The 27,000-nt window shown below is 49.8% G+C and overlaps 1 protein-coding gene across 4 annotated transcripts in view; it reads left to right on the top strand.

Moving 5' to 3' along the window:
* lrp2a (low density lipoprotein receptor-related protein 2a) overlaps positions 1 to 27,000 on the top strand; it is a 432,071-nt gene that overhangs the window by 323,550 nt on the left and 81,521 nt on the right. For all 4 annotated transcript variants that reach the window (XM_038789773.1, XM_038789772.1, XM_038789771.1 and 1 more), the window contains 6 exons: positions 764 to 916; positions 3,065 to 3,235; positions 6,344 to 6,567; positions 10,177 to 10,351; positions 16,944 to 17,140; positions 18,920 to 19,165. In XM_038789773.1, coding sequence (XP_038645701.1) covers positions 764 to 916; positions 3,065 to 3,235; positions 6,344 to 6,567; positions 10,177 to 10,351; positions 16,944 to 17,140; positions 18,920 to 19,165 — 1,166 coding nt within the window. The remainder of the gene's footprint in view (positions 1 to 763; positions 917 to 3,064; positions 3,236 to 6,343; positions 6,568 to 10,176; positions 10,352 to 16,943; positions 17,141 to 18,919; positions 19,166 to 27,000) is intronic.

Genomic DNA, 27,000 nt, shown 5'->3' with positions numbered 1-27,000 from the left:
TCAATCCCGCCGGTAAGGTAGGTGGTTTAATCCACGCCAGTCGGAGACTTCGGCCCATCGCGGGCTGGAGAATCGCCGCGGGGGGCCCACCGACCGGCACAGTGCCATTCCCGCCCCCGCCGAATCCCGGGTGGTGGAGAATTCGGGACACGGCGAGGGCGGGATTGACGCCATGTCTTTTTTAAGTCTGATTTCTTTCCACATATGCTGCTATTCCTGGAATGTCCAACATTTTCTGTTTTTATTTCAGATTTCCAGCATTACTAGTATTGGACTCTTGTATTTCTCTACCTACGTTTGTACAACATTGCTTGTCTTTGCCTTGGAGGGAGTTGAAATCTTGTTAACAGTTGTATTAACTTTTTGGTGGGAATAGTGAGAATAGTCAAGGTTAATGATAAATGGGCCTGACCAAAAGCTGAGTAAATCGAACCATGTCAACTGAATTGCATTTTAATGGTCACAAATGTGTCTGTTGAATAATCTAGATAATTATCTACTGCTGTAATAGGTTAGTCTTGTCCCAGAATTTCCTACTGATGCACTATCATACAATCATACAGCAGAGAAGGCCATTCAGCCCATCGTGGTTGTTCCAGCTCTGAGCTGTCAATTAGTAACACTCCCCTGCTTTTCCCCCAAAACCCTGCAAATATTTCCTTTTGAAGTATTTATCCAAACTTGTTATGCGTGATTACTCTTAGAAAACATGGAATACTGTACTTTGCATGCGGCAACTGAGTACTTTTGTTATTTTTTTCAGGAAACTGTACTGGCTTGATAATTTTAAAAATTGCCTTAATGTTGCTGAACTTGATGGGAGATTCCGTAAAATGCTGGCTGAGCACTGTGTGGACACAAGCAATATCTATTGTTTCAACAACCCACGAGCAATTGCTGTTTATCCTAAGTATGGGTAAGAGAACCCTAAATTTTTTCTCCACATTTTAGAGACAAACAGACCAAGTGGTTGGGTTTCCAATTTGGTACAGTCGGTGATTTCAGGGCGGTGTGCACCCAACATTGCATCTGTTGTGAGAAATGCACTCTGGGTTTCTGCTTAGACTAATTTGCATAATCTACCCTGAACCAGTCTAACCAGGAAGTGTTTTAAAACCATCTTTTTTTCTGGAGAAAAAATTGCACTAAACATCTTCCTTGATATATTTGATTGGTAACTTGGTAAAGTTTGATTAAAAAAAGCTAAAAATGTATTTATCGCAGGAAACCATCTTAAATCACCATGCCAAGCTACCATCTGTGAGCAAATCCATTTACATTATTGAAATTGACTTTTAAAACACGTACAAAACTATTTTTACTCAAGATTGGGGTACAAAGTCAGTCCCTTGGGAATGTTCTCCAAATAAGTCATTCACAAGCTTTCTAAATGTGTCTACAAGTGCCCTTGCATCCAAAGGAATGGATTATATCACCCGGGGTTGGGGTGATTGGACGGAGTGCCTGTCACCTTCATAGCATCATAGCATTCTACCAATGACAGAGAAAGTAGAGGATGGCTCTCAAGCCCAGAGGTCAAAGGTAGCATATAAATGGTCCATTTAAGCGTTTCATCTTGCTGCCGTTGGTAGTTTACCCACAATGGGTGAGCCTTCCCCTGTGAATCTCGGTGGTCTCCCTGTTTGCAGAACGAGGACCCTCCTGATCGGCCATTTGCGACCCATGGAGGGAACCCTGGCAGCAGTGGCCACCCTCATGGCAACCCCATACCCTTCTCTCACCAAGCACCAAACATCACCACCCTCTTCCCTGCCCACCACCCAAACCCCTTCTCCGCCTTCCTCCTCTTACCCTGACCTCTCGCTGGGCTTTCCTGATTGCTCCAGCAATTCCCAATCACACTCACCTTTTTCCAAGAACAAAGTCCACAGCTGCATTTCCTGGCTGGGTGTAATCCCAGAAGTGCCCCCCCCCCCCCCCCCCCCACCCTTTTTAAAATGATATTGCCATGTTGAAGAAAACATTTCTCTTTTGATAGTGGACACTACATTATGAAAACATGTCAGACATGCTTCATCACTGTAACCTTCATCTTGACTTTCTTTAGTTAAGAAATAAAATGGCAACACATTATATTGAGCATTCATGTCGGTGGTGAACATGACCAATCAAAATAATCTGAATCATATCTTGCTCAACTTTCTGTTATGGATTTATGAGCCAAATTGAGAATGGAGCCCTATACTGTTAAAAGTCAAAAATTCCCCAATCAGCTTCCCTGAGAGACTGAGTCGGTTAGGATTGTATTCGCTGGAGTTCAGAAGAATGAGGGGCGATCTCGTAGAAACCTGTAAAATTCTATCAGAACTAGACAGGGTAGATGCAGGAAGGATGTTCCCAATGATGGGGGTGTCCAGAATCAGGGTTAATGGTCTAAGGATACGGGGTAAACCTTTTAGGACTGCGATGAAGATATTTAAATTCACCCAGAGAGTGGTAAGCCTGTGGAACTCTCTACCACAGGAAGCAGTTGAGGCCAAAAATGTTTGTTTTCAAGAAGGAATTAGATATAGCACTTGGGGCTAAAGGGATCAAAGGATATGGGGGGAAAATGGGAACGGGTTACTGAGTTGGATGATTAGCCATGTCTCTGCGGAGTCTGCACTTTCTCCCCGTGTCTGCATGGGTTTCCTCTGGGTGCTCCGGTTTCCTCCCACAAGTCCCGAAAGATGTGCTTGTTAGGTGAATTGGACATTCTGAATTCTCCCTCAGTGTACCCGAACAGGCGCCGGAGTGTGGCGACTAGGGGATTTTCACAGTAACTTCATTGCAGTGTTAATGTAAGCCTACTTGTAACAGTAATAAAGATTATTATTATCATATTGAATGGCAGAGCAGGCTCTAAGGGCTGAATTGCCTCCTCCTACTCCTATCTTTCTATGATAAACAAGAACTTTTACTTGCAACAAAAATAACTTGTTTGATAATATTATTATTGAGTTGATTGAAATTCTTGTCATGCTGCACAAAGCAATTTGACAAAATAGAGTTTGATTTGGAGAAATACATCCTTTATACATTTCAGTTTCTATAACTTTTGCAGATACATTTTCTGGACTGACTGGGGTTCTCAAGCGTACATTGGCCGCATTGGCATGGATGGTAATAACAAATCAGCCATTATAACCACAAAATTGGAATGGCCCAATGGATTGACTCTTGACTACACAAATGATAAACTCTATTGGACTGATGCTCACCTGAATTATATTGAGTAAGTACTTCTGAACTTTTGAATAATAAAACAATCAGTGATCCACAGATCTGTGGATTCGGGGTGTCCCCCTTGGGATTGGGGTAGGCTGGCACAAACCCCCATTGTTGCAGTATGTGTTTTAAATGCACCCATTGGGTACAAGTCACAGGACCCTGGCAGCTCCCTCTGCTGACTGTTCATTGTATCCTGTAAATACAGAACCTCTGGTCATTTGGAAGCCCACCCAGGCCGCCCATCTGGAAATCCTCAGACCACAGATGTTCTATCAACAGAATGGGCATGGCCAAGCTCAATCAGTGACACACCAGGTGCTCCCACTCCTCAGTGCTCTCACCAGAAGCTCAGCCCCACTGCAGGGGAAGCAGGGGAATAGCAGAGCTCACCACAAAGGACACATGCACTGCGGCCTTTGGCACCCTCCCTGGCACACTGACACTCTCAGGGCAGAGGCCTCAAGAGTGACACTATCAGCTAGCCCACTTTGCAGGATGACCAGCTGTCTCCAAGTCCTGCTGTCCAACGCGCCCCTCTTCCCATCCATCCTGCCCCCGGACACAACCTGTGTGTCACACCCAGGACTCACACCACACTGCAGCAACGCTCCCTGCACGCACTTCCCTCGCTCACCTCCATGTGTAGGACTTGCCCACACACAAACCTCTAAGCATGGAGGTGATTGGTGGCTCTCCGTGACACAGGCAGGTGCCACCCTGCTGGCAGGATACACACAGCCCACCCAATGAGGACACCCACTGGGGAGACAGGACAGGGCTGCAGAGCCAATTGCTGACAAGGGTTGAGGCAGCCTCCGGCACCCATGTTGACATGGATGGGTGAGGATAAAGACTCTCAAGTGTCACTCACTGCTGGGGACAAGGCCCGCTGCCCAAGAGTTGTGCCAGTAACAGGTTGGGGAGGATTCAGGTTCGCTAATGTCCTTTAGGGAAGGAAATCAGCCATCCTTACCTGATCTGGCCTACATGTGACTCCAGACCCACAGCAATGTGGTTGTCTCTTAACTGCCCCCTCAAGGGCAATTAGGGATGAACAATGAATGCTGGTCTAGCCAGCAACGCTCAAATCCCATGAATGAATTTTTAAAAGGTTTGGAGGTGTTCCAGTACCTCCCCTGCGGGAGGCACCGGCATGGGCCCCATTACCTCTTCCTCCCTCAGGGTGCTTGATGGCCCCTGGGCTATTCCATTGCATTGAAGTATGGCTGGAGTGAGCTCCGGAGGCTCCACCATCACTTGGCCTGCCAGTCCGGGAGGCCCACTCCCGTCTCAACCAGGGTCTCGATGCCCTCAACCATGGAGCACGGAGACTGGGCCACGTCCCTCAGCGTGTTAGTCATGTCCCTCTGTGTCTGGCCCAGGTTAGTCAGCACCCGGCCAATGCTCTTGTCACCCTCAGCTATGACCCTTTGTCACTGGGAGGTCCGGGGCGCCCCTCTAGTCTTCTCTTCCCTTCTGTTATGGGCCGTCGTTTCCTCGGGGACACATTAAGGACATGATGAGACGCTTGGAGGTGAGTTACACGGGGGTTCTGCAGCTGGTGATATGTGTGTGCAAGACAGCTGGCCAGAGATTATAATGCAGGTATTGTGGTTTGGTGCTGGGTGGGATGTTAGGGAGATGCAGGCATATGGGTTTTGATTGGCCTCTAGGGGAGTGGGTGGGTGATATGAGGAGTGAGGGAAGGGAGTGATGCCAAGGGAACAGAGGTGGTGACTCTCCCGAGGAGGTCATTCATCTTCTTGCAGCACTGCGTGCCAGTCCCTCTGGTGAGGCTCCCCGCTCTGCGCACCTCAGCCACCTCCGCCCAGGCCTGGTTGACAACCGCATGTGGTAGCCATGCTGGGGAAGAGGAACTTGACTTCAAGTTTCTGCTCGGCAATTCTGCGTTGTCACGTGTCCCCCGACTGGAACACTTCAGCAGTCAAGGGCATTCATCCTCTGATCTTTGGGTAAGCGTTCTCCAAGGCGGCCTTCAGGACGCGTGACAACGCAGAATTGGCGAGCAGAAACAAAGAACAAAGAACAAAGAAAAGTACAGTAAGAAGTCTTACAACACCAGGTTAAAGTCCAACAGGTTTGTTTCAAACACGAGCTTTCGGAGCACGGCTCCTTCTTCAGGTCTTCAGGACCTGAAGAAGGAGCCGTGCTCCGAAAGCTCGTGTTTGAAACAAACCTGTTGGACTTTAACCTGGTGTTGTAAGACTTCTTACTGTGCTCACCCCAGTCCAACGCCGGCATCTCCACATCAAAGAAAAGTACAGCACAGGAACAGGCCCTTTGGCCCTCCAAGCCTGCGCCGAACATGCTGCCTGTCTAAACTAACATTTTCTACACATCCGGGGACTGTATCCCAAAGAACTTATAGCCAAGTTCCGCACACTTGAGTACGGCCTCAACCAGGACCTTGGATTCATGTCTCATTACATTCACCCCCCACCAGCTGGCCTGGGCTGGCGAAATCCTACCAACTGTCGGGGCTTGAGCAATTCACACTTTTTTAACCTGTGACTATCCCTCTCTCCAGTTGCTCTGTCTGGACCTGTAGACTTAATTACCTGCAACGACTTGCATTCAAAGTATCGTATTGCATCTTTGACTTTGTCTATATATATGTTTCTGGAACCCATCTCTTCATTCACCTGAGGAAGGAGCAGTGCTCTGAAAACTAGTGATTCGAAAAAAACCTGTTGGACTTTAATCTGGTGTTGTAAGACCTCTTACTGTGCTCACCCCAGTCCAACGCCGGCATCTCCACATCATTGAAATATTGGTCATGGAATATATTTACATTAAAATATCTTTGTTTTGATTTACTAGTTACATTTTAATTTTGTTTCAATAAATCCCCGCAGCTGTTATTTTCTCCTGAAAGATTAAAGTAATCTAAGCCACGTGCGTTTCCACATTTGCCACTCATTTAATCTTATTGTGATGATCAATCAAGTAAAAAAAATCTTCAGAATTCTCATTGTGTGATGATCAAGGCTGGATTTTAGCTGGAACTCTGGAAGTCCATTGCTCAAGATGCATTTTGTATTTGTTATTGTGACACACTGATGGGCTCGTAAATGGCCATTGTCTTTTGTAGATTCTCCAACCTGGATGGGAGCCATCGGCATACAGTATTTGATGGAACCCTAAGCCACCCATTTGCCATTAGCCTATTTGAGGATACAATATATTGGACTGATTGGAACACAAAATCAGTGGAGAAAGCAAATAAATTCACTGGGGAAGGCAGGGTGTTGTTAGTGAATGCCACCCACAGACCATTTGACATCCATGTATATCATCCATACAGACAGCCGATTGGTAAGAGTACAATCTGTGAAGTTGACATAAAATGTAACATTTCATTTTGCATAGGTTATCTGTTGCATTGCAAGCTAAATCATGGAATGATTTAATCTTGCACATTAATTTCTTAGACTGAAAATTTCCAGCCTTTCCCACTGGCTGGATCTTCTGGTCTCGTTGATGGTGGCCCTCACAGCGTGTTCCCTGGAGGCGAAGGGTGTGAGCCATGGAAAAAACCAGCACCATCGGCGGGACCAGAACATTCCGCCAATGGCCAATAGTGGGCCATTCCGCTACCCCTAACCACACCTTCTAGGAAAGGATATTTTGAACCTTTTGCAGTAAACTGGACTTTACATCACAGTCACTTTGGCCAATGGTGCTTAGTTAAGATATGCATCCAGTAAGATGGTAAAACTTGAGGTTTAGGCTTTTTTTTTATGTTTGTGGTTTTACTTACCAGAGCTAGTATTGTAGCTTATGCACGAGTGTCGTAGAAAGAATCCCCGAGATATTGCTTTTTAGCCTATGTAATTCTTATCAGCAACTTCACATTGTCGTGAAGGGGGTTTTGACCCCAGTTAAAATATGTGTTACTGGAGTTTATCCAAAGTAACTATTAACTTAATATTCCCGTATTAAGTCACATGGGAAGAGAGGTGAGCTGGCAAGATGGATAAAGAAATGGCTAGGTCATAGAAGGCAGAGATTAGTAATGGAAGGGTACTTTTCTGATTGGAGGGCTGTGACTACTGTTGTTAGAACAAAGAACAAAGAACAAAGAAAAGTACAGCACAGGAACAGGCCCTTCGGCCCTCCAAGCCCGTGCCGACCATACTGCCCAACTACACCACAATCTTCTACATTTTCTGGGTCTGTATCCCTCTATTCCCATCCTTTTCATGTATTTGTCAAGATGCCCCTTAAATGTCACTATCGTCCCCGCTTCCACCACCTCCTCCGGCAGCGAGTTCCAAGCACCCACTACCCTCTGTGTAAACACTTGCCTCGTACATCTACTCTAAACCTTGCCCCTCGCACCTTAAATCTATGCCCCCGGGTAATTGATCCCTCTACCCTGGGGAAAAGCCTCTGACTATCCACTCTGTCTATGCCCCTCACAATTTTGTAGACCTCTATCAGGTCGCCCCTCCAGCTCCGTCGTTCCAGTGAGAACAAACCGAGTTTATTTAACCGCTCCTCATAGCTAATGCCCTCCATACCAGGCAACATCTGGTAAATCTCTTCTGCACCCTCTCTAAAGCCTCCACATGCTTCTGGTAATGTTGCGACCAGAATGGAACACTATACTCCAAGTGTGGCCTAACAAAGGTTCTATACAGCTGCAACATGACTTGCCAATTCTTACTGCAGGGTTCAGTGCAGTCCTTTGCTGTTCGTAGTATATATAAATGATTTGGAGGAAAATATAACTGGTATAACTGGCCGTATGGGTTCCCCCCCCTCCCCCCAAGGCCACCCCCCCTTAAGTACCCTCTGGCCCCAGCCGACCAATCAATAGGACGGTCCCGCTCCAGCATAACCAGTGCCATCTTGTTGTCTGTGAAGCAGCTGCGCTAACCGCTGTGCTACTGTGGGCAACATGGTTAGCACAGTGGTTAGCATAGTTGTTTCACAGCTCCAGGGTCCCAGGTTCGATTCCCAGCTTAGGTCACTGTCTGTGAGGAGTCTGCATGTTCTCCCCGTGTCTGCGAGGGTTTCTTCCGGGTGTTCCGGTTTCCTCCCACAGTCAAAAGATGTGCAGGTTAGGTGGATTGGCTATGCTAAACTGCCCTTAGTGTCCAAAAAAGTTAGGTGGGGTTACTGGGATAGGGTGGAGGTATGGGTATAGGGTGGAGGTGTGGGTTTGGGTAGGGTGCTCTTTTAAAGGGTCGGTTCAGACTCGATTGGCTGAATGGCCTCCCTCTGCACTGTAAATTCTATGATTCTATGATTCTATGAATGTGTGTGGGGATTATCTTGTGTATATGTGGCTGCAACTTGTCAGCCTCTTGAGTATCAATCACGGACCCGCCGAATTCTACACCGTTTCTCATTGGAATTGATTGAGTTCCACATGGTGACGGTGCTAGCCCCTCAATAATCGCTGAATCGGTCCAGGTTCAGTGCCAGTTTTGCTGTCATGGAAGTCCATCAACACTTATTCTCAGGAATGGAGAATCCAGCCACACAAGTTTCCAGCCTCTGCCGCCTGTCCATTAACCAATACCCAATCCATGTTAATATATTAACCCAATCACAAGTTTCAGGTTGTTGTATGATCAAACACGTTGAGAATCCACAGCAAACATAAGGGACTGGATTCTCTGCACCCTGACACCGATATCGCGGCCGGTGCCGAGACGGAGAATCCATTTCCCCGCATGGAATCGGGACCGGAGCCGGTTCCCCGATTCTCCGGGCACCGAAAAGCGGCATAATCGGAGAGTATGCCATGTTGCATATCACCTACCTGCGGCCATTGCTGGAGGCCCACCCCGCCATTCTCCGCCCCAACCGGCCGAAATCCCAACGGCGTGGATCTAACATGGCCCTACTGGTCGGGATACTAGTGTGGCGGCTGCAGACTCAGTCCGTGGCCACCCTGGTTGGGGGTGGGCCGATCGGAGGGCAGCGGGGTCCTTCTAAGCGGCTGGGCAATATTTGGGCGGGCGGGGTTGGGCGCGCGGCCGATTGGGGGCACTATGTTTAGGGTCCAGCTCTGTGGTCTGAGTCCGCCATGGAGCACGCCGCGGCCGCTGGAGGCCGCCGTCGTGCATATGCTCGGCCTTTGACCCGGAAGTGTGGGGGGCCCATATCTGCAACAAAAGCTGCTTGTTTTACACTGGTTCACTGTTAACCCCCTGCAGGGCTAGGAATATGTGGCTGGTGTGAAATTCCACAGTTTTGACGACGGTATGGGAACATAGGCCCAATAACGGAGAATCCAGCACAAGAAATATATGAATCAGAACAATAAAATAGAAAAGACTGCATTTAGACATAGCTTTTTATGAGCTCAAACTGTTGACAGCCAATACAGTACTTTCTGAAGTGTAATCATTAGATAATTAAAACCTTCTTTGGGGCAGCACGGTAGCATAGTGGTTAGCATAAATGCTTCACAGCTCCAGGGTCCCAGGTTCGGTTCCCGGCTGGGTCACTGTCTGTGCGGAGTCTGCACGTCCTCCCCGTGTGTGCGTGGGTTTCCTCCGGGTGCTCCGGTTTCCTCCCACAGTCCAAAGATGTGCGGGTTAGGTGGATTGGCCATGCTTAATTGCCCGTAGTGTCCTAAAAAGTAAGGTTAAGGGGGAGTTGTTGGGTTACGGGTATAGGGTGGATACGTGAGTTTGAGTAGGGTGATCATTGCTCGGCACAACATCGAGGGCCGAAGGGCCTGTTCTGTGCTGTACTGTTCTATGTTCTATGTTCTTCTTTGAATTAGAAATGAAAAATGCATTTGGAATATGCTCAAAGACTAGGGGGGTGTAAGCTATTCGCCTTTACTCTGGATTCAATATGCAGCCTTATGCTGCCGTTCAAATGTTTATTCTGTTTCCTTATGAATGGACTGAAATAAATTCCTGTGATAACTGTCACCTTTTATACCTCTCCTCTTTCTAGCAAACAATCCCTGTGATTCAAATAATGGTGGCTGCTCCCATCTGTGCCTGATAGCAGAAGGCGGTCAAGGCTACACATGTGAATGCCCAGATAACTTCATGAAGCAGTCTGGCAGCACCAATCACTGTATCCCCATGTGCACAAGTACACAATACAGATGTCTAGACAATGAAAGGTACAATAATCAATACTGCATTTTTCTTGAGTCTTTGCATCTTATGCTCCTATTTAATTTGAACTACGCTCACAACATATTTCAGAATTACAATTGTTATCTTTTTTGCATTTTATTTAATTATGATTGTATTCTAATGTAAGGGTAAGTAACATTTATTGTGCCAAGCAAGCAAAGCTAATTGTTTCAAACATGATGGAATCGGTTGTTTTAAAGCTTGAATTTTTTGTGAAAGACCCTAATTGAAAAGGGAAACTGAGAAAGGAAACTGATTCTTCCATTTTTTAAGTGAGATAGGACTGAAGCTGAGATTGGAAGCCAAACCTCCCTGTTGAAATGATATAAAAGGAGATAGAGCCATCAGAGCTCAGTAGATGGTGAGTCCAGTGCTCCTGTACAGGCTGAAGGCGACAGGAGGGCAGCCCTTGGCACAGTGGTTAGCACTGCTGCCTCACAGCTCCTGGATCCCAGGTTCAATTCTGGCCTTGGATGGCTGTCTGTGTGGAGTGTGCACTTTCTCTCCGCGTCTGCATGGGTTTCCTCCGGGTGCTCTGGTTTCCTCCCACAGTCCAAAGATGTGCAGGTTAGGTGGATTGGCCATGCTAAATTGCCCCTTAGAGTCCAAAATATTAGGGGGGTTTACTGGGTTACGGGGATAGTTTGGAGGTCTGGGCTTAAGTAGGGTACTCTTTCCAAGGGCTGGAGCAAACTCGATGGGCCGAATGGCCTCCTTTTGCCCTGTAAATTCTATGACTCTATAAGAAGCTCAGAACTAGCAAAGGTTTGACTGCTGCAGTTATTTTTGTTACTTGAAGATACTGCTGTTGGATCCACCCCACCCAGACCATCATAAGCAGAGTGGAGGACGTTCTGCAGACATGTCATTTTTGGTAAAGACAATGCCCATGGAAGTTGGGTTGGTTGTGCACTGCTGTTGAAAAAGAGGACTTGAAATTCTGTGTGGGGAAGACATATATGAAAGGAATTTGTGACTCAGATTGATGATATATATATATAGGGTGATTTCCACTAAAGTCCAACACAAAGTGGAGGAGCAGCGCCTCACCTTCCAAGTAGGCAGGTTACAGTCCTCAGGACTGAACATTGAGTTCAACGACTTTAAACTGTGACCTTGCTCCTCCACCTTGATGCTTTTTTATATCCAAAGCATTTTTTTGTCCCAATGTAAACCTCCCATTTTCCCCACAGAGCCATCTGCTACTTGTTCTTACGTTTGCATTCTCTGAGCACTGACCTTCTTCTCCCGTTCCGATACCTTATATAACTATTTTATATAACTACTCGCATCTTCTGCTATTAATGCTTCCCCTGTCTCCTGACCTACACATCATTGTTGCAATCTCTCCTAGTTCCTCCCAATCAGTGACCTTCTACTCTGCTCCAGCTGCTCCACCCCTCTTATGCAAGATTTAATCCACCAAGGTTGGGATTTTCCATCTGGGAGACTATGTTCTCCCACTGGAGCTGAACCGCACCTATCAGCTGGAAGTGCAAATCAGGAAGTGAGTCCCAATTGTTAGCCATGGCACATTTATGCATGGTGGATTGCGAGAGATTTCCTAGGGAACCCCTCTATCGGGCCACTATTTTGAGCATGCGGCCTGATAGTGAGGTCTGGCTGCGAGGCTCCCATCTGCCCGCAAAGCAATTCAGCACAACCCTCCTCAATGTAATTCAGCATCCCCCTCTACAGTATGAGGTTGACCCGACTCACCCGACCACCCCCCAACCAGAGAACCCTTAATTAAAGAGGACCCACTAGAGACCCCATAAATAAAGAGATCCCCATCAGAGATGAGTAAATAAAGTGACCACCACCAGAAACCTCCGCATTAAAGAGAGCCCCACCATAGACCCCCACCCACCCCATGAGAGAGACCCTTGTCCGGAAGCTCCCCAGAATGGTGACACCGCAGAATGGGGTTACTGGATTATGGGGTTACTGGGTTATGGGGATAGAGTGGAGGTGTTAACCTTGGGTAGGGTGCTCTTTCCAGGAGCCAGTGCAGACTCGATGGGCTGAATGACCTCCTTCTGCACTGTAAATTCTATGTAAGACCTGCCTGGAAACTCCCTAGAAGAGAGATCCTTGTCTGGAAGCTGGAGTGCAGTCCAGGCAGAGGCAGCAAAAAAAAAAAAAAAATCACTGCTTTAAAACTCATCTGTGCAATACAGCTGCTGGCTCAGTCACAGGAAGCAGCACCTGTCAATTCCTGGAAAGGAAAAAACAGTCAGCTGGGTTTAAACCACCTCAGATATTTTATCTGCAAGCCATTCATTCATTTATTTGTGAAATTGCTTTCCCTATGCTGTAATTGACAACTTCCACACACACCCAGCTGTCTGCATTGTTTCACTCATCTCCCTTCATGCTTGAGTGGCTTTGAAGTAGTCAGCTGTGAAACTAACAGAAAGCACTTAACTCTCTTTGATGTGGTCCAGGAGCTTTTAGTTACAGCTTGATGCTTGTAAACATTGCAGCTAGTTTCCTGCCCGACGCTGGATTCTCTGCCGCTGGGAGCAAAGTTCCTGATATGACGGAGAATCTTGCCCCGCATTGTTCCCCCCCAAACCACACCCTGACCTTCTGAGTCTCTGTGTGACTCATCTCTCTTGTGCCACACTAACAACACCCCTTACCCTCCCTATTCCATAGTCCAGTGTTTTTCAAACTTTTTTGACCGGGACCCATTTTTACCAACCAGCCATCCTTCGGGACCTACGCTGGCCGACCTTCGCAACACACGCCAGCTGACCTTTGCGACCCTCCATTTTCTCTTGCCTTTAATGCAAGAGGTGAGCCTGGGTTTATATTCTATAGTCTAGGGCAGCGAAGAATGAGAAATTACCTCATTGAAACAGACATTATTCTCTCAAGACTCCTCAGAGCAGATGCAGAATGCACGTTTTCATCAGATAGGTGGTTTACAGCCTGGGGATATAGTCTGCAAATTACAATGAGATGATTTTAGACATAGATGAGGAGGAATTACTTAACTCAAAGTATTGTGAATCTTTTTCATCTCTAAAATTCACTATCAAAGAGGGTTCTGCTGGCTCAGCCATTGAGCATGTTCAAGACAAATGCAGGTGGACTGAATTAAAGTTTTTAAAAAAGCTTCTCTTGGGTCAGTGCGCTGATGTCAGGAGGAGACGGTGCTTCCCTCTGGGCTCTGGGCATGTGCACTGATGAGCAGGCATGCAGGTAGACATTTTCAAAGCTGCTCGCAGCCTTCATTTGTAAAAGTCGGCTGCTACGGCCGTTGTGTCTGAATTCACGCGATCAGGAACACCACGATAGATGACCCCGCGACCCTCCCGACACCCGCCCGTGCTCGCGCTCCCCACTTTGAAAATGTCTGCCAGAGTCTGCATGCATCCACTTCCAGTCAAACATGTGTTTTCTCTTTGACCCCCTTGATTGTCAGTGTTTCGTATACTCTGGTCAGGCTCCAGCTTCCCACCCCTCAGTCTACCCTTTGCCATCCTCCTCCACCTCCTTGCTTTTCTGCCTTCCATCCTGTCATCTTTGCCTCCTCACAGACCTTGGAGCCTCATTTCACCATTGCCTTTCTTTTGGTCATCTTCCCCTCACAGTCTTTGCACAGCCTTCCTTCCCTATTGCCCCCTCTTGTGCTCATCATTCCTAACCTCCCCTCACACCCTATCCCTGGTTGAAATGCTCAGTTCTGAAAGTTGAGTTCTGCCTGTGTACCATTGCACAGTGGTGTCTCAGTGGAAAACGGTGTCACCCACCTGGAGCGGAAGACCCCTGCACACCCCAACCCCGGCCACAGTATTGGGCAGTTTTTAAAAGTGGCGGACTGTAAGAGTACCACAGCACAGTGATGTCTTTCTGGACACTGTGCACAAATAGCAGGAGCAGAACAACCCGACAGCAGTGTGGCATTCATCATATCAAGTCTGACACAGCACTATGGCAGGTAGGCTACATACGCCACACTCACCTCGAAGACACGAGCGAACTGAGTTTCAACATGTGCACGTCACTCCTTTCCTTTTTTAAAAAAATTTAGAGTAGCCAATTCAGTTTTTTCAATTAAAGGGCAATTTAGTGTGGCCAATCCACCTAACCTGTATATCTTTGGGTTGTGGGGGCGAAACCCACTCTAACACGGGGAGAATGTGCAAACTCCACACATCGAGGGCCGAAGGGCCTGTACTGCGCTGTAATGTTCTATGTTCCACACGGACAGTGACCCAGAGCCGGGATCGAACCTGGGACCTTGGCGCCGTGAGGCCGCAGTGCTAACCCACTGCACCACCGTCACTCCTTTTCAAACGGCATTGAGGCCAAAGTAATTTCCTGCTGACATGAAACCGGTTTGGAAGGCGCCACGAGATTCCAGCGAGAAGCCGTTTTAATGAGCAGCTGTTCGTGAGATGGTAATGAATGCAAACGGCATTCACAACACTGAGCAGCAGGATAACCAATCCGGCACTAGCACAATCACAAACTACTTTTCCGTTGGAGGGTTTACAACCTTTTTGCCTGTAGCTGGATTGTCCGCTCCTGTCCGCAACAAAACCCACAGCAGGAGAGATGGCAAATAGCTGCCCATTCTTTCCATAAATTGACATAGGATTTCACGTTCTTTTTTAAAAACAGATTGCTGGTCTTGACCAAGATCATAACACAAATAATACGGCAAGAGGGATCAAATTGAAAGGAGATGTTTTGAGAGTGAATAACAAGGAGACAAACTGCTTTTTTTTTTGGTTCTTGGTCGATATGAGATATTCATGTGCATTAATTTGATGAGATTGTCATTCCAGGATTATTGGAAAATCACCTGTTTATTTGCAGACTCCTCTTCCACATTGTGCCATTATATATTCTATTAATTAAAATACCCCTAGATTCCTGCAGTATGTGACATCTTTTCAGCAGGCCCATTTAATGTAAAGAAGGATAGTAACATCTTACCTGTTTTCAATTAGTTTACAAATAATGTTAAAGCTTGTAACTCCAACAGAACAGATGTAGATTGTAGAAGCGTTGGGCACCAGGAATGCATTTGGAAATCAGATGGGGAGGTCAGTGACCTCAACAGAATTTTCTGTCCATGAATTTTATTTTATGCACACAGATGCAAAATGCTTTGGACCAGGCAAAGGAACTAAAGGGTGTGATTCCATCCAAAATGCCAGTTTTGGGCGCATTTAACGGGATGTTTTTCGACGTCTGCAGCCCCGAGAAAGACCCCACTATTCAACACCCCATTGACGCCACACTTTAGACATTTCCTGCACTGGAAAGCTGAAGACAACCCGTGGATCGGGGTGCCAATTTTAAAGGCAGTGACCCCCACCGTGCCCTCCGAACTCCCCCCCCCCCCCAACTTTGCCCAACTTCTTCCAGGGTCCTCGAGCCCCTCCTCACCCCACCTCTTATGGGAAAGACACTCCCAGGCCCGACCTGGCACTGGGACACCATGGCACTGCCAGCCTGGTACCCTGGTAGTGCTCCAGCAGTGCCACCCTGAATGGCAGTGCCAAGGTGCCAGGCTGGCAATGCCAAGGTGTCCAGGTGCCAGGGTGCCACTCCTACAAGGGGTCTCCAAATGCCTGGGAGACCCCGCCAGGTGCTGTTACAACTGGTCCATGTTTGGGTGGACCAGTGCTAAATGGTGCGAGATCCAGATCATAATCTCTCACGAGATTCCATTGAATCTCACGAGAGATTTTGAGCGTCGTGAATCTCATGAGAGGACTCTCGCGAGATTCAATGGGCAGGATTCTCTCAGCCCACGCCGGGTTGGAGAATCGCCGGGCCGGGTGCAAATCGCGCGACGACGTCCCAACGCCGGTCCACCGATTCTCCGGTGAGCGGCACCCCCGCCAATTCACCACCCCGGGATGGGCCGAGTGTCCGCCCATAAAAGCCCGAGTCCCACCGGCACCGTTCACATCTGGTCTTAACCGGCGGGACCACGGCATCCATCCTGTCTGGGGCTGCCTGGTTGGGGGGGGGGGGGGGCTCCACCTTGACCTAGCCGACGATCGGGGCCGACAGATCGGCGGGCTGGCCTCTCCTGGTGGGTGCCTCTTTTGCTCCGCGCTGGCCCCTGTCGCCCTATGCCATGTTACTTTGGGGCAGGCGTGGAGAAGGAAGCTACCGTACATGCGCGCATTTGCGCTGGTCGCAGCGCGCATACGCAGATCTGCGGTGTCCATTTGACGCCGGTACCGGCAGCTGGAGTGGCATGGGTCACTCCAGTGCTGTGCTGGCCTCCCGTAGGGCAGATGATCGCTTCACATAGCGGTCCGATGACGCCATCTCCAGTTTGTATTACGGCGTCAACACTCTGCCTTCAGATGGAAGAATCCCGCCCAATGTCTTCGTCCTGGCACCGAGTTGGGCACGTCAAGGCTATTGAATCGTGCCCCAAACCTCCCCTAATATGTTGTTCTGATTTTTAACATTCTTATTCTGTGAGGAAATATTGCAAATGTTGAAATTATAGTGGTATTTTTCTTCACAGCACTTATGTTGAATGTATTGTGCAGAGATATATAATGACTAATTTTGTTGTTTTTTCTGTCATAGATGTATTCCAATCTGGTGGAAATGTGATGGACAAAGAGATTGCAGGGATGGATCAGACGAACCTACCACCTGTCCAACCCGCTACTGTAGAGTTGGACAGTTTCAGTGCAATGATGGCAATTGCACCACCTCCAGTTTCTTATGTAATGGTTATCAAGATTGTGCAGATGGATCTGATGAAGACATTGTACTCTGCAGTAAGCATTTCTTATTTTGACTTCAACAAAGTAGATAATATTGAAGTGTCAGCATGGTTTCTAGGCTGGCATCTTTTAACTATCTGTTACCATCTGTTGCTATTTTTTGCCCTCTATGGTGATTGACCCTTTGAGGACAAAACAGCAGAAAAGGGTAACCTGGGGAAGCAATTGGAAGAGTGGGGAATCTGGTGCTCAAGTGAGCTACAGGGGAAGCTCTGGCTGATGCAGGGAAAGCTCCTACTGAACTCACAACCCAGGCCACAGTTAAGTAATTGGGGTTAAAGGTTTGGATTTTGCAGGGTTCGGGGTTGCAGGAGAAGGATGTAAAGGCAGCAGCAGCAAGGGTCTTAATGGTCCCCTCCTCCCCAATGTCCAGTCTCTTAATAATAATAATCTTTATTAGTGTCACAAGTAGGCTTACATTAACACTGCAATGCAGTTACTGTGAAAATCCCCTAGTCTCCACACTGCAGCACCTGTTTGGGTGCACTGAGGGAGAATTCAGAATGTCCAAATCACCTAACAGCATGTCTTTCAGGTCTTATGGAAGGAAACCAGAGCACTCGGAGGAAACCCACACAGACACAGGAAGAACATGCAGACTCCACACAGAGAGTGACTCAAGCTGGGAATCGAACCCTGGTCGCTGGCGCTGTGAAGCGACAGTGCTAACCACTGTGCTACCGTGCTGCATGTGACAGCACAACTGTAGCTGTTGTGCATGCTGCATGGCAACAGGCCTGCCGGTAGTTGGGTTAATACCAGTGATGATGCAAGAAGTTGCTTAAGTGCTCGCTACTTGGTCACTTAAGAGCCTCAACGGGCAGCAAGGCAGGTAGGTCAACCACAGACCTTCTCAACCCAGAACGTAATTCTGCGTTAGGCAGAAAGATAGCAGGGTTCACCGAATTACAAGCCCTACTCTCCTCCAAACTCGCCACTAGCAAGAGCACAAGATGCTTCACAGCAACCAGGACCCGGGTTCGATTCCCAGCTTGGGAACTCTTTGGCAGATGTAGTTTTTCCTCAAGTCTGTTTTAAATTTTCTACCTTTTAAGCTAAGTCTATGACCTCTCGTACCAGAATGCCCCACAAGAAGAAGCATCTTCTACATGTCTGCTTTATCCACACTTTTTATCATCTTTCTCATTCATTCCATCCAGCTCTGCCCATTTGGGTTCTTACCAGTGAAGGAACTGTTATCGGGCTTCTCCATAATTCCTTGCAGAATGTCTATTTGCTTGTTCTGGTCCCTCAAGGATACCTAGGACCTCTCCAGCCTTGGGTTTCCCACCACCCTCCCCCAACAATTGAGCATTTGTTGACCCTTCTCTAGCCTTGGGGCAACACGGTAGCACAGTGGTTATCACAGTTGCTTCACAACTCCAGGGTCCCAGGTTCGATTCCCGGCCTGGGTCACTGTCTGTGTGGAGTCTGCATGTTCTCCCTGTGTGTGTGAGGGTTTCCTCCAGGTGCTCTGGTTTCTTCCCACAGTCCAAAGATGTGCAGGTTAGGTGGATTGGCTATGCTAAATTGCCCTTATGTCCAAAAAGGTTAGGTGGGGTTATTAGGTTACGGGCGTGCGCTTAAGTGGGGTGCTATTTCCAAGGGCTGGTGCAGACTCGATGGGCCGAATGGCCTCCTTCTGCACTGTAAATTCTATGACTCTATGATTCTATTCTTATCTTAAAAATCGCTCCCGTTCAGTAACAGTTACATTAACGAATTGAAAGAAAACAGTATTTATAAACCGAGTTCATGCTTATTTTTTTGCAGTCAGACATCAATGTGAGAGCTACCAGTGGCAATGTACCAACAAACACTGTATTCCTGAAGCCTGGCAATGCGATGGGGAGTTTGACTGCACGGATCATTCGGATGAAGGTCCTGCTCACTGTACTTCGAGGACCTGCCATCCAGGCCAGTTTAAATGTAATAATGGCCACTGTATCCCACAATCCTGGAAATGTGACGTAGATAACGATTGTGGAGACCACTCAGATGAGCCCTATAATGAATGCCGTGAGTATCTATAAAGAAAAACGTTCCTGAAATCAATTGGGCTTTAACATTTAAAAACAAATGTTCGGGCAGCACGGTGGCACAGTGGTTAGCATTGCTGCCTCTGGCGCTGAGGACCTGGGTTCGAATCCCGGCCCTGGGTCACTGTCCATGTGGAGTTTGCACATTCTCCCCGTGTCTGCGTGGGTTTCACCCCCACAACCCAAAGATGTGCAGGATAGGTAGATTGAACACTCTAAATTGCACCTTAATTGGAAAAAATAATTGGGTACTCTAAATTTAAAAAAAAAAAAATTTTTTTTAATGTTCCCTGTAACTTTACCGCTAATTTATTTCCTTTTACAGACGTTACATCTGTAATCAGGATCCTTTGTCAGTTGGCTGTGAACAGCAAATTGCCAATGTTGCCCTTTTGCAGTGTGAGAGGTGGATTTAATTAGGGGGAACAAAACGTCCTGATAAAATATGGCAGAGCATTGTGACCCCAGGTTTAACAGAAGTGAAAGGGAATCAAAATTAACAATTTAACAAGCAATAAGATGTGTGTGTTTGAAGAATAACAATGTTTTCAGAGAGAATAGGAGGCAGAGGTTTAGTGAAGCAACAAATGAGGCTGATAATTATCAGAAATGTTGCAGGCTTTTGTTCCTGCAAACAAGATTGGGTAATTTGTTCACCAGTAAAATAACTACCAGCAACAAAGGCGCCAGAAGGGCTCCGAAAGCTGGAGGAACGACCAAAGGCTGCAGCCACATGCAGGAAGGCACCTGACTGATTGATTGATTGATTTGATTTATTGTCACATGTACCGAAGTACAGTGAAAAGTATTTTTCTGCGGCCGAGGGAATGTACACAGTACGTACATACTAGACAAAAAGAATAATCGACAGAGTACATTAACAACTGGTACATCGACAGCGATTGGTTACAGTGCGGAACAAGGGGCCAAACAAAGCAAATACATGAGCAAGAGCAGCATAGGGCATCGTGAATAGTGTTCTCACAGGGAACAGAGGGGGAGTCATTGAGGAGTCTTGTAGCTGTGGGGAAAAAGCTGTTCCTATGTCTGGATGTGCGGGTCTTCAGACTTCTGTATTTACTGCCTGATGGAAGGGTCTGGAAGAAGGCAATGCCTGGGTGGGAGGGGTCTCTGATAATGCTTGTGGTGGTGGTGGTATGATTTGCAGAGCTGTCTGCCATTGGTGCAGAACACTGGCTTACCATTGGCCCTGGTCGGTCATGTGCCTCTCGACCGATTGGTTGATACCAGTCATGTGACGGCTCTCCGATTGGTCGAGAGGCTGAGTTAACCCTGCCTCCAGAGCGGGGTATAAATACCCAGAACGCCCAGCGGTCATCCATTTATTGGAGTCGACCGCAGGGCTAACTTCTAGCTTATTAAAGCCTAACTTTTGTACAGCAACTCGTTTCGCGTTCGATTGATGGTTCATCAATTTAATAAGCTAGAATTTTGAAGATGGAGCTCCGGATCAAGCCCGAATGCCTCCGCATCAGCCTGCAAACTCAGAACGCTTCAGAAATCTTTCAACATTGGCTGGCATGTCTCGATGGATACCTGGCGTCCGCAAACAGCCCCCCCACCATGGCACAGAAGCTTCACATCCTCCACTCCAGCGTAGGCATGGCAGCCTACGCGATGATTGCGGAGGAAAAAGATTACGATGCGGCCATGCTTAAGCTGAATGGACAGTTTCTTAAACCGGTAAACAGAGTATTCGCCCGACATCTGCTGGCTACCAGGCAACAGCTCCCCGGTGAGTCATTAGACCAATTTTACCAGGCCCTCGCTGTCCTGGGGAGGAATTGCACCCGCCTCCAAGTTTCAGCCACGGAGCACATGGAACTTCTGATTAGAGCTGCTTACGTGGCTGGGATGCAGTCTGCCGCTATCCGCCAGCGGATGCTGGAGAAAGACGACCTCAGCCTAACTGAGGCACGGACTCTCTCCACCTCCCTGGAGGACGCCGATTTAAACGCCCGCGCCTATGTCCCCAGCCGCGCTGCAGCACCCTGGGCCTCCTGGCATGCTTCCCCACTGCCATCCGCCACTCCCGACCCCCCTCAGGCCTGCGCCGCGGGGCGCCCCAACATGTCCGCGGGGCCCCGCTGCTATTTCTGTGGGTTCGCTAAACACCCTCGCCCGCGCTGCCCGGCCCGCTCCGCCCTCTGTAAGAGCTGCGGGAAGAAGGGCTACTTTTCATCCGTCTGCCAGGCCAAATCGGTCGCTGCTGTACCGCGCAGCGACCGGGGATCCCCCCGCCGGGCTCTTGCGGGCCCTTCCAGTACACCGCGCCAATCACCCCCCCCTCAGACTCCGGGCCCCTGCGCCCGGCCTGTGCGCCTCCCCCCCTCCTCCGGGCCCTTCCGGGCCCTTCCAACGCACAGCGCAACTCTCTCCTCGCCGCCCCCGGGCCCCTGCGCCTGGCCTGCGCGCCTCTCTGCCCCCACTCTCACCTGCTCCGTCGGCCCGCCGGCACCGCTAACCCCGCCCCCAGCAACCACGAGGGCCCCGCAGGTGCCGCCATCTTGGGCCTTGGACGCCACGTACGGGTCCTGGGCGCCGCCATCTTCGGGCGCCGACTCCACATGCGGGTCCTGGGCGCCGCCATCTTCGGGCGCCGACTCCACATGCGGGTCCTGGGCACCGCCAGCTTGGGGCCCCAACTCCACGTGCGGGTCCTGGGCGCCGCCATCTTGAGACCCCAACTCCACGTGCGGATCCTGGGCACCACCATCCTGGACTGGCACGCAAGGTTCTGCCAGCTACTATTCGGCCGACGATGACTACGACGATGGTTCTTCTCCACGGCTCGCGGCCATTCAACTCGACCAGTCACGGCCACGCACGCTCGCCAAAACAACGACGCTGATCCATCTCAACGGCCACGAGACGGGCTGCCAGCTGGACTCCGGGAGCACGGAAAGCTTCGTTCACCCTGCCACGGTAAGACGCTGCGCGCTCCCTGTCCATCCTGTAAAACACAAAATCGGGTTAGCCTCAGGTACGCACTCCGTCCGCATCACCGGCTGCTGCATCGTGGACCTCACGGTCCAAGTGAAGGTTTTTAAAAATTACAAACTCCTTGTCCTCCCTGACCTTTGCGCACCGGCACTCCTAGGACTGGACTTCCAGTGCAACCTGCAGAGCTTGACCTTCCAATTCGGCGGCCCTATACCCCCTCACTGTCTGTAGCCTTGCATTCCTCAAAGTGGACCCCCCCTCCTTGTTTGCTAATCTCACCCCCGATTGCAAACCCGTCGCGACATGGAGCAGACGGTACAGCGCCCAGGACCGGACCTTCATCAGGTCCGAGGTCCAGAGGCTACTGATGGAAGGGGTCATCGAGGGCAGCAACAGTCCCTGGCGAGCCCAAGTGCTGGTGGTCCGGACTGGGGAGAAAAACCGGATGGTCATCGATTATAGCCAGACCATCAACCGGTTTACGCAACTGGACGCGTATCCTCTCCCCCGTATTTCCGCCATGGTAAACGATATCGCGAAATAGAAGGTCTTCTCCACTGTGGACCTTAAGTCCGCTTATCTCCAGCTCCCCCTCCGTGCAGGTGACCGCAAGTACACCGCGTTCGAGGCTGATGGGCACCTCTACCACTTCCTTAGGGTTCCATTCGGTGTCACAAATGGGGTCTCGGTCTTCCAACGGGAGATGGACCGAATGGTCGACAAGTACAGATTACGGGCTACCTTCCCGTATCTTGATAATGTCACCATCTGCGGCCACAACCAGCAGGACCCAGACGCCAACCTCCGGAAATTTCTCCAAACCGCAAAACTCCTTAACCTCACATACAATAAGGATAAGTGCGTGTTTAGCACCGACCGTCTAGCCATCCTCGGCTACGTAGTGCGTAACGGAGTGATAGGCCCCGACCCCGAACGCATGCGCCCCCTGATGGAACTCCCTCTCCCCAATACCCACAAATCCCTCAAACGTTGCCTGGGTTTCTTTGCTTACTACTCCCAATGGATTCCCAATTACGCCGACAAGGCCCGTCCCCTCATTCAGTCCACGACCTTCCTGCCGTCGACGGAGGCCTGCCAGGCCTTTAGCCGCATCAAAGTGGACATCGCAAAGGCCACGATGTGCGTCATCGATGAGTCCCTCCCCTTCCAGGTTGAGAGCGACGCATCAGAAGTAGTTCTGGCGGTCACCCTGAACCAAGCGGGCAGACCCATGGCCTTCTTCTCCAGAACCCTCCAGGCTTCCGAACTCCGCCACGCCTCAGTGGAAAAGGAAGCCCAGGCCATAGTCCAAGCTGTGCGACATTGGAGGCACTATTTGGCCGGCAGGAAGTTTACCCTCCTCACAGACCAACGGTCAGTGGCCTTCATGTTTGATAATGCACAAAGGGGCAAGATTAAGAATGACAAGATCTTACGGTGGCGGATCGAGTTGTCCACGTACAACTATGAGATCTTGTATCGTCCTGGGAAGCTTAGTGAGCCTCCTGATGCCCTGTCCTGCGGTACCTGCGCCAGCACGCAGATAGACCGCCTCCGCTCCCTCCACACGGACCTCTGCCATCCAGGGGTGACCCGTTTCTACCATTTCATAAAGGCCCGCAACCTGCCTTTCTCCATCGTGGAAGTCAGGACAGTAACCCGTGACTGCCACATCTGCGCAGAGTGCAAACCGCACTTCTACCACCCCGAGCGCGCACACCTGATCAAAGCATCCCGTCCCTTCGAAAGTCTCAGCATTGACTTCAAGGGGCCCCTTCCCTCTAGCAACTGCAACATTTACTTCCTGGCGGTAATCGACGAATACTCCCGCTTCCCCTTCACCATTCCCTGCCCCGACATGACCACATCGACTGTCATTAAGGCCCTCCCTGTTCGGCTACCCCGCATACATACACAGCGATCGGGGGTCCTCATTTATGAGCGACGAGCTGCGTCAATTCCTGCTGAACAGGGGCATTGCCTCTAGCAGGACGACCAGCTATAACCCTCGGGGTAACGGACAGGTCGAGCGGGAGAATGATACCATCTGGAAGACCATACTACTGGCCCTCCGGTCCAGAGATCTCCCTATTTCCCGATGGCAAGAGGTTATCCCCGATGCCCTACATTCTATCCGCTCACTCCTCTGTACCACCACAAATCAGACACCTCATGAACGTCTTCTTGTTTTCCCCAGGAAGTCGTCCTCCGGATCCCCTCTCCCGACGTGGCTGGCCGCCCCCGGACCCATCTTGCTCCGGAAGCATGTGCGGGTGCACAAGTCCGACCCGTTGGTGGAACAAGTCCAGTTACTCCACGCTAACCCGCACTATGCGTACGTGGAGTACCCCGACGGTCGGCAGGACACGGTCTCCCTCCGGGACCTGACACACGCCGGCGTGCGGCCTTCCCCCCCCTTCACCACAGACCCCCCCCCTGTTTTTTTCCCCCTGCGCCCCACCCTGGCCACCCCTTCCCCATCCATGGCGTCTCCACCACCAGCCCGGGTGACGGAGACTGTTCAAGGACCATCGCTCCCGGACTCCAGGACATCAGCGGAACCACCACCATCGGCTGAACCAACGTCCCCATCTCCACTGCGGCGGTCTGCCAGGACGTCACGGGCCATGAAAAGGCTGATCGAGTCTATTTAACTTACAACAACTCCATGGACCTTGTGTGGACAATATGTACTATTGTTAATTGTCTGGGCCAGTGGGAAGCCAATATTTTTTTTCTCCCTTCTCTGGCTGATACTCATACCACCAGTTCTGCCCCCTCCCCCCTCCCCCCTCCCCCCCCCCCCGGCTTCTTTCTCCGCAAGTGGTGAATGTGGTGGTATGATTTGCATAGCTGTCTGCCATTGGTGCAGAACACTGGCTTACCATTGGTCCTGGTCGGTCATGTGCCTCTCGACCGATTGGTTGAGACAAGTCATGTGACGGCTCTCCGATTGGTCTAGAGGCTGAGTTAACCCCGCCTCCAGAGCGAGGTATAAATACCCAGAATGCCCGGCGGCCGTCCATTTACTGTAGTCGACCACAGGGCTAACTTCTAGCTTATTAAAGTCTAACTTTTGTACAGCAACTCGTCTCGCGTTCGATTGATGGTTCATCAATGCTGTCTGCCTTCCTGAGGCAGCGGGAGATGTAGACAGAATCAATGGGAGGATGATAAGCTTGTGTGATGTGTTGGGCTGAGTTCACTGCACTCTGCAGTTTCTTGCGATCTTGGACCGAGCAGTTGCCATACCAGGCTGTGATGCAGCCGGATAGGATGCTCTCTAACGCACATGTGTAGAACCTGGAGTGCTGCCTTCCTGCCAACCTTCTGCTGCGTGTTGAAATCTCAGTGTATACCTCCAAGTATTTAAACATCTCCTTCTGTCATTTGAGGAATCTGGAGGCCAACTGGAAAATCCCAGTCAGCCACCTTCAATTTGAGCTCACAGGGATCTTAGTAAGCCTGATCAGCTACCTGGTTCTTGGGGCATGTAGCCTTGCTAGCCCCCAAACCTACCTCTAAAATGACCAGCACTGGGAATGGTATCAGGAAACTGGTATGTGGCTGGTGCCATATTTTTGGGTGTCATTCCCACTCACAATGAGGCCCAACGATTTAGCCCAGTATATTTGTCACCATGAATAAATGACATTGGGTGAGATTCTCCGTTTGGGAGACTATGGGCTGGATTCTACGATTCTTCAGCTATGTCCGAAGGATCCATCTGGTCTTACGACCAAAAGGTCGGCGTCGCCCCCGCACCGATCCTCCACCTGGCTTTGCCTGCGGATATGGCTTCAGAATGGCCGGATCCTTGGCCACGAGTGGGAATGGCGGAGGCCTGCGGCGACTGCGCCATACAACATGGAGCCAGCCATGCGCGGATCCGGACTGCCAAAAGCTGCCGTCCTGTAACCCCCCTCGCCACCCCCGGACCACCCCCTCCAGTCCCCACAGCCCCCGCTGAAGCCCCCCTGCCAGCGGAACGGCCCCCCTTCCCCGACTTTGGTGGCGCTGGACACAGTCTGCAGCCGTCACACGGCGTCCCCGAATATTGTGCGGACACGCGTCCCATGCCGTCGGGGACTCGGCACATTGGAGGCGGAGCATGGGGGAGGGCCTTAGGTGACTGAGGCCATTCCAATGGCATGTGGCATACTCCGTGAATATACCACTTTAAAAAAATTTTTTTTTATAAATATAGATTACCCAATTATTTTTTCCAATTAAGGGGCAATTTAGCGAGGCCAATCCACCTACTCTGCACATTTTTGGGTTGTGGGGCGAAACCCACGCAGACACGGGGAGAATGTGTAAACTCCACACGGACAGTGACCCAGAGCCGGGATCGAACCTGGGACCTCAGCGCCGTGAGGCGGTTGTGCTAACCACTCGGCCACCGTGCTGCCCGAATATGCCATTTTTGAGGGGGCGAAGCATCAGAAAAACGGCGCCGTCCCCGATTCCAGCATAAAAATGCATTCTCTGGCTGATAGGCGAACGTGATTTCGGCGTCGCCGATCGGAGAATCCAGCCCCAAGTGTTGACTCCGGGACTTGGGGTTAATGTTCCCATTCGGACGTAAATTCCGGAGCAATTCAGGACATGCTGATGGGCTAACATGCTGCCGATGTGAATCTAGACCAATTATCATTCCCGCTGGCATCGAATTCGCTAGGGCCGGAATTGGCACTGGAGAGTTTGACAAGCTGGAGCTGCTTATAAGCACTCCATTCCCCACACACTTTCATTCCAGCCAAGAAGATGGCCCTGTAAACAGCCGCCTCCTGGTTCATGGATGCAGAGCTGGACAGGATGTTGGATGTGGTGGAGGAGAGGTGGGACACG

The sequence above is a fragment of the Scyliorhinus canicula genome, chromosome 2 (assembly GCF_902713615.1).
Source record: "Scyliorhinus canicula chromosome 2, sScyCan1.1, whole genome shotgun sequence".
Classification (NCBI taxonomy): Eukaryota; Metazoa; Chordata; class Chondrichthyes; order Carcharhiniformes; family Scyliorhinidae; genus Scyliorhinus; species Scyliorhinus canicula.
The sequence above is the reverse complement of the archived record's forward strand: the minus strand, read 5'-3'. Positions and strand labels throughout refer to the sequence as shown.